Here is an 8,340-nt window from a genome sequence, read left to right as displayed (position 1 = left end):
CACCTAGGATAACAGAAATCCAAAAGCCAGTAGAATCATTCAGGACACAGCTCCAAAAATATGACCTCTCTCTTTGGCTCTCCAGCCAAGCTCTGCCAAAGTTTGCTGCTGGAGCTGACTTCTTAAACCTCCTTGACGAGGAGACTCTCAACAGCTGAGTCGCTGCTGGAACATCCCCAAAGTGTGGACTGTAGGGGGGTGGAATGAAAGGTCCCACTACCGACCTACCTGCCATTCCTAAAAATCCAGCCCAGTAACTGGAACTTTGAAATAACACTCAGCAGACAGAATTATCTGCTGAGAACCAGTCTTTTCTGGAGTTTTCTCATCTCACCCACCTTAGTAGTCTGGATGAGATGTACACCCCCTCCATTACCTGGCCGGCCATCGGCTTACATATCCCCCCTCTTCTCCAGACCGGAGGGCTTGTTCATTTGTGGCCATCATACAATAGCTCCTTGACAGAGCATCAGCATTTCCCAATAATTTCTCGGGTCTATGCTCCACACTGAAAGAAAAATTTTGCAAGGATAGGAACCATCTGGTAACCTTAGCATTTCTGTCCTTATTCATTTTCATCCATGTAAGGGGAGCATGGTCGGTTATTAACTTAAATTTTCTGCTCAGGACGTAGTACTTCACGGCATCCATTGCCCACTTAATGGCCAAGCATTCCCTTTCCACAATGGTGTAGTTTTTCTCTGAAGGAGACAGCTTCCTGCTCAGGTACATCACTGGATGCTCCTCACCATTTACCACCTAGGACAGCACCGCTCCTAGACCTGCATTTGAGGCATCTGTCAGGCCAGTAACTGGAACACTGAGCAGACAGAATTATCTGCTGAGAACCAGTCTTTCTGGAGTTTTCTCATCTCACCCACCTTAGTAGTCTGGGTGAGATGTACACCCCCTCCGTTACCTGGCCGGCCATCGGCTTACAACAGACAGTATATCTTGACAGACAGCAGATTTTGGGGAGGAGGAAACCGGAATCCGGTTGTTGAAGTTGAACTTATCATAGTTTGAAAGGTTTAAGACATATAGCCATCTAGATCCGTTTAACTCTGTTATATTATTCCGTAGCATTGATCCTGAAGAAAGCAAAAAACCAGTGAGGTGGAAGCCAGTTTACCTGTTTTTTTAGGAAAAAAGTTCCTCCCCTACTCCAAGAGGACACATAAACACTTGGAACAACTTCTCAATTGAGGATTGCGGGCCTATCCAGAACTGTTGTAGTGAATTCCCCATGACAGCTTCCTTTGGCAGAGAGTTCCATATTCCCATTGCTCTTACAATAAAGAACTCCCTTCTATATCTGTGTAGAAACCTTCTTCACTTGAATGTTCTGATTGCATTGTATAGCCTTTTGGAAAGAACAGAAGGGGGTCATGAATGGAACCTTTAAATATGTTAAAGGTCTAAATACCGCTCAGTGTTTTTAACTCCTTCCCAACATCTACTGTACTATTATGTTGAATGTCGAGTATTTAACTATGGCAGTCCCTCAGGAGCTACCACTGAAGCTACCGAGTCTCTGCTGTATTATACAATAGAGACCTGGTGGCAGTGCCTGCACTGATCGTGGGAATTAACCCTCAAAACTTTGATGAAAGTTGACCAAGGCGCCATTTCCTGGAAGCACATGGGGTTCACCATTTTGGTGTGGATCACCAGCTCAGGGAGTGGGGCTAGCGATCTGTTGACATGACAAGTTTTATTGCAGGCTATGCTAGGTCCTTAGCAATTTTACAAAGCAAAGCAATGCTTTAGCATTGCAGAATATTGTATTAGAACTCCTGGGGGGATCTAAAGTCAATAATGTTTAAATAAAATAAATAAAATTCAAATCATCCCCCTTTCCAATAAAGTGACACACATACACATTAGGTATCCCTTTGTCCAAAAAATACACCTTATGCAGCCTCATACACGCAAATATTAAAAAGTTGCGGGAGTCAGAACACGGCAAGGACATGATTTGTTTTTGTTTTTTTAAGGGGCTAAACCATAAAAAAACTATATTATGGGTAAGTTCACACTGAGTAAACGCTAGCTTATTTTGTAGAGTAAAATTACACTTGTAAATTTTGCTATCCCATTGACTTCAATGATATTTTTTACACGTGTAAAAATACGCTTGTAAAAATACGCCTGTTAAATGTCATTGAAGTCAATGGGAGTCTTATTTTTACACGTGTATTTTGCAAAAATACACGCGCGTTTACTCAGTGTGAATGCACCCAAATGAAGCCCGAAAGAAAGTCAAACACGTAGTTTTTTCTCCAATTCCACACCTTTCTGAACTTTTCTTCAGCTTCCTTTTACATTATTCTGAATATTAAACGGTAACATTACTAAGATCAATTTGCCCCCCGAAAATTAGTGCTCTTACGGCTCTGTGAACGGAAAAGTTTTACGGCTTATGGGAGGAAGCTGTCAAAATCGAAAAAATGGCTGTGGCTGGAATAGGTTAATTAAAATAAATATAACCCAAAACGCAAGAACAATGGGGAACAATCTGAATTTATTTAAAGGGAAGATTAGAGGCAATCTCAGGAAGTATTTTACTGAAATCTACGGTACACAATACCTGCCTGGGATAAACACTTGTCTATCTTAAGATAAAATGGTAACAATATAAGGGCAGACTAGGTGGACCGTGTGGTCCTTTTCTGCCATCAGTCTTCTATCAGCGTTTCTAATGTTAGAGTAAATCCTCTTCTACAGTTAAAGATATAAAGAAATCGTATCAGAGATCATAGTGGGTTACCCTCAGTTGCCTTACTCCAAACTAAATAACCCCAGATTTGATCATCTCTCTGGTTGCTGTAGTCCTCCAGTTCTACTTAGTACTTTGGTTGCCTGCCTTTGAACCTGCTCAGGCTCTACTATGTCTGTTTTGTGCACAAGTGACCAAAAACACTACTCAGTATTACATGTGCAACATGACGTGATTTGTAAAGTGTGATAACTATATTCATGTCATGTATATCTATGCCCATGTCAATGCATCCCAAGATCTTATTTGCATTAGTGGCGGCTGCCTGGCACTGGATGCTGCAGACAGCTCCTTGTTGTATATGGGCAGCCTTAATGGATGCTGCCTTACAGGTAAACCTATTCAGAATATCAAAGAATAAGAATAATTGTGGTTTAGACAATTCTGCTACAGTCTGAAGAATTTTGTTTGTATGAGTTTGGTGTCTTGTGTATGCAGATGGCATTTTCTCATTGACAATGTTATTTTTACCTACAGATGGCATGCCAGGAAAATGATGTGGAATCACTAAAAATTTTGCAGGTGGAACTTTGGTATGTGCTGCAGAGACATATTCTGTAACTGACATTTTGGTGGAAAAGCACTGCATGATAACCACATAAAACCACAATGGGGGAATAGATTAAGACTGGCATTGGACTTGCTAGACTTAAAAAAAAAAAAAGGAAAAAAAAAAAAAAGGTGTTTGTGTTTCCTGAATTATGGCACATCAGCTTGTATTGACCCTTTTTTTCTGCTGTTTTGCATATGTTCCCAAAGCGTTATAAACAAGTGTGAACAATGCCTTACCAATAATTATCCGCTGATAGTCTGGTTATTATGGCTCTACAGAATTATTGAGTTGACTTTGGTTGACATTTTTTTTTTAACAACATGTGTCGACTGTACTTATTTATTGCGTAATAAACATAGAGAACGTCTGTTCTTTCTAGACAGTGTCTAATCTTGTCTTTAATCTTTCATTAATCTTAGAAGGAATCCATTATTGATGTTATGCAATTCAGTCTCTTCCTCAGTATGTAAGACATGTTAGTTTCTATGTATCTGTGTGGCAGATTGCAGTAATATCTGCTATTATTGAAGTGTTCATGTAACATTTCTTGCAGTACTGCAAAATTACTGTATATAAATTTTAAATAAGGTATCACTTTATTTGTTCCAGCCTGTATAGTTGATTTAATTTGGAATACAGGGCGTAGGCTGACAAATTATACACAATGAATGCTTTGCCAAGCTGATGATTAAATTATATACAGTTAATTAAAAAAATAAAATCATGAGAATGAGCTAAAAACATTTTTTTGTCGATCCAGGATATTGAGGGCATATCCTAAGGATAGAACAGTAACAGTTCAGGTGTACTCAGCTCCTTTAGAGATTGGCTGTTTGTCGGGGTATAGTGTTCAACTAAGTGTTTCAGCCTGTTTACTGTTTTGACCTTAGGCCATTTGCTTGCCATTTTTTTTTTTTTTTATTAGTGCCAGTGCAGGGTATTCCAGGTTCATACCATTTACTGTGGTGAACATGCAGTTCCCTGCACCAACACTACTATACATAGGGCATTCAGGTAGACAAAACCTGGTAGAAGCTCTAGTGCAGGGGTAGGGAACCTTGGCTCTCCAGCTGCTGTGAAACTACAACTCCCAACATGCTCCACTCCCTTCCATGGGAGTTCCAAGAACAGCAGAGCAAGTATGCATGCTGGGAGTTGTAGTTTTGCAACAGCTGGAGAGCCTCCAGCTACCCTGCTCTAGTGCTTTGAAAAGCAACATGGCCCTTTCATACAACTGACTGGCAGGAGTCTCGAGAGCTGGATCTGCACCAATATTTAATATTGATGGTGTATCATAGGTACAAGCCATCAATATACTGATCTTGGAAAACCCCTTTAATATATAATATTATCAGAACTACTTAACATCTATGATTGACAGAATCTAGAACTTACATTCTGCATCACCTTGGGTACATTGTAATCGAACGTTCAGTTTCCATGAGCTTTGAGATGCGAACATGTGTTTTTATCTGTCTGAATGGCCAACTAACACTTTAACTTTTATATTTACAGGCCACTTTTGACAGCAGAACAGAACCACTTACTTCATCTGGTTCTTCAAGAAATGATTTCTCCTTCGGGTCAAGGCATATGAACCATGACATAGATGGGACTTTTAAGACACTGTAGAATTTTGGTTAGCCCAAATTTACGTTAAAGTGTAACTAAACCTTTATTTTCTGGCAGCACTTGTGCCACTAATAATTTTTTGCATATATTTTGTTAACACGTTTTAATTCCTTTCTGTGAAATCCTGCGCTGAAATCCACTTTCTGTCCCTTGACTCCTTATTAGCATTGTAAGAAGTGACGGATTCTGACTTCTACCTTTAATATTTCTGGAGATAATCACTAGTTTAAAACACCATCGGGATGTAATAGTTGTATATGAGGCATGTTTGTAAGCTTCATAATGTCTTATATATAAACGTTTGAAGTAACCCCACCGCCACCACCACATCAACAACCACTTTTGCACCCATACTCCCTGGCAGAAGCTGTGGAAATTTCTGACGCTAATAAAGAAACAGTGGAGAGAAAAAGGATTTCATCATGGGATTTCAAAGAAAGGAACCAAAATCTATTAATAAAATATATAATTTATTATTAAATATAATTTAGTAATAATATTTATTAATGCTGTAAAAAAAATATTTAGGTTTAAGAACATGTCTGTCATGCTAGTGACTGCTGATTTGTATTTCTCACTGTTTGTTGGTGCAGCTTTTCAGCTTTTTACAATATTAATGTACACTTTTATGTATGCATCATTATGTATAATGTGATTTCTGTGATTGACTCTCTTTAGAGTAGACTATGTCATAAATTTGTCACCAGTGCTGAAACTAACCTTTAACAGCTAAAGGTTCAGCACTGGTCAAGAGTTCTGACCAAGTGACATGTTTTTTCTTTTCTCAGAATTATAAGACTCCTTTCCAGTGACATTCCACTTTTTCATCTCTACAGTGTCCAATGTTTAAAATTCTATAATGATGAAGTAATTTATTTATGGTAATAGTATGTACTAAGACAAAACAATCTTTGAATAAAATGTTTTTTTTCCAGTAGTATTCATCTTAATATTTTAAGTGAGATAGGAGTGTGATACTACAACCTGCTCATTTACAAGGCTGTACAGTGCTTTCCACATTCTTAAAGTTCAGTTATTTGCACCATTTAATAGGTGCTGTTCCAGTGATTCTGAAACAGTTGGAATTTTTTTTTTTTAGCCCCCACCGTTCCTGCGCCACCAATGCTGTTAGTTTTGCTGCCTGATACACTATTAAGTAGATATTAGTGATACGGCAAATGGTAAATAGTAGAGAGGAGAGGGGCTATAAAAAAAAAAAATATCTGGTACTCTCAAATTGCTTTACGACCCACGAGGTAATAGTAACTCATGGATGTAAACAGTCCCCGCTTCTCAGTGCGAAAAAGCACAAAGAAGCACCACGCAACACCTAGCGCATTATCACTTGGTAAAGTAGAATTCCTATTAACAAGTGTATGTTGGAAAAATCACCTTGACCTGCTGTGATATTGTCACAGCCTCAGTCAGCAAATACAAGACATTACAGGGTAGACAGCAGCAGCAGATACCAACCATACCAAGACGTCACGAAATAGCTGATGGAGCAGGACCAACTTCAAATAATTCTACAGTAAATAATATGAGTAAAGTATTACTACTAAAGTAGTAATAGATCCGCACTTACCCTCTGATATCTTGAGCAGTGGCCTTTATTGAAAACCACAATCAAGTAACCTTCACACACGACACATTCCGGGACCCCCTGGTCCCTTTTTCAAGTGTACATAAGGTCATTCCAATGATGTTAATGTACACGATGAACGTTGGTAACAAAAAAAACAAAAAAAAAACGCCGGACGTAGTGATTTTTCACCATCTCAGCTTACAAAAAATGCTATAAAAAATGATCATAAAGTCATATGTATCCCACAACAGTACCAATATAAAGCACAGGTTGTCACGCAAAAAATAAGCCCTCAACCAACACTGTCAACCGAAAAATAAAAATGTTACTCCTCTCAGACGATGGCGATGCAAGAATTAATGATTTATGTCCCCAAATGTGTTTTTATCCTGCAGAATTAGTATCACGTAAAAAAACATAAACGAGGTACTGCCGTAATCGTACCGACCTGCAGAATAAAGGTCACGTTACTTATACTGTATGCTGCATGGCGAAAGATTTAAATGGTAAAACGCAATGCCAGAATTGATGATTATTATTTATTTTTTTTTAAATCCAGCAAAAAAGAGTTAATAAGATGTATTCAATAAGTTGTAGGCACCCAAAAATTGTGTCATTACAAAATGCATCTCATCCCACAAAGCCCTTATATGGCTACGTCACCAGAAAAATAAAGAAAATATAGCATCTAGCAATGTGAAGACAAAACCCCCCAAAATCGCCAAATCATTAGAACACACCTGGCTGCGGCAGGAAGGGAATATATAAGCTGTGCGAGCGTATATCAGGGGACACCCCAGATTTACAGTGTATGAGAGAAAAGACACCAGAAGCGACCCCTAGAGTGAGTCCCCCAATCATAGGAGCTACTGGGACATAGTAGGGAATTTGGTGTTCCCTATGTACTCCGCACAGTTTACATATTCCCTCTTCACCATCCGCTGTGTATTCACGTATGGGATACTAATACTCACTACATCCCCTGATAAATTCTTTGAGGGGTGCAGTTTTCAAAATGAGGTCACTCCTTTGGGGAATCCACTTTTCTGGTACCTTACAGGCTCTACAAACATGACATGGCGTCCAGATACCAAACATCCAAATCTGCGCATCAAAAGCGGCACAGAGCTCTTTCCTTTGTGTGTCCAAGCTGCAGTTTATGCCACATGTATGACACTGGTGTACCTGGGATAATGTACACAGGGCCGCCATCAGGAATTTTGGGGCCCCATGCAGCCTAAGTGTCTGCCCCCCCCCTGCCATTTTAAAACTACTTTATTTTGCGACATACCAATTATGTATTAAATTTACCTTTATTTAGCAGCATTACAAGGCTTAATCAGACTCTATTTGCAGGTAAAATCTGCTACGTGTGAAAGCACCTCTAGAGTGCCAACACCATTTATAAGAGCCCTCTTAATAAATCCTCAGGGCGTTTTTGGCCTCCCTTGCCGGGATACGTCGGTAACCAGTCAGAATCAGCTGTCAACTTATCTCTGCACGAAGGACTGGCCATTAAAAAAAAAAGGGGGGGCCTGCAGTTCTCTGTGCAGGGATAAGTGGGTAGCTGAACGTATCCCGGCAAGGGAGGCCAAAAACACAATGTGAACACTCCTTTAAAGTGAAAGTCCCACCCCCAAACAGGCTGCTATGCTAGTAGCATATCAGCCTACATCATTATTAATACAAAGCACACATACCTTTGGAGGTATTGTGTGCTTCGTAGTTCTCCAGCTAAAAACTTATATATTATATACACTCACCGGCCACTTTATTAGGTACACCTGTCCA

The 8,340-nt window shown here is 39.4% G+C and overlaps 1 protein-coding gene across 2 annotated transcripts in view; it reads left to right on the top strand.

The window, feature by feature from the left end:
* Nucleotides 1-5,901, top strand: part of LOC142217990 (40-kDa huntingtin-associated protein-like) — a 40,641-nt gene extending 34,740 nt beyond the window's left edge. The window contains exons 11-13 of one of the 2 annotated variants that reach the window (XM_075286361.1): nt 3,257-3,312; nt 4,848-4,971; nt 5,753-5,901. In XM_075286361.1, coding sequence (XP_075142462.1) covers nt 3,257-3,312; nt 4,848-4,929 — 138 coding nt within the window. In that variant the 3' untranslated portion in view covers nt 4,930-4,971; nt 5,753-5,901. Of the gene's footprint in view, nt 1-3,256; nt 3,313-4,847 lie in introns of both variants that reach the window. The other variant, XM_075286360.1, reaches the window with a different exon arrangement.
* The last annotated feature ends 2,439 nt before the right edge of the window (nt 5,902-8,340 follow it).

This window comes from Leptodactylus fuscus, chromosome 9, assembly GCF_031893055.1.
Source record: "Leptodactylus fuscus isolate aLepFus1 chromosome 9, aLepFus1.hap2, whole genome shotgun sequence".
In the NCBI taxonomy this organism is placed as follows: Eukaryota; Metazoa; Chordata; class Amphibia; order Anura; family Leptodactylidae; genus Leptodactylus; species Leptodactylus fuscus.
The sequence above is the reverse complement of the archived record's forward strand: the minus strand, read 5'-3'. Positions and strand labels throughout refer to the sequence as shown.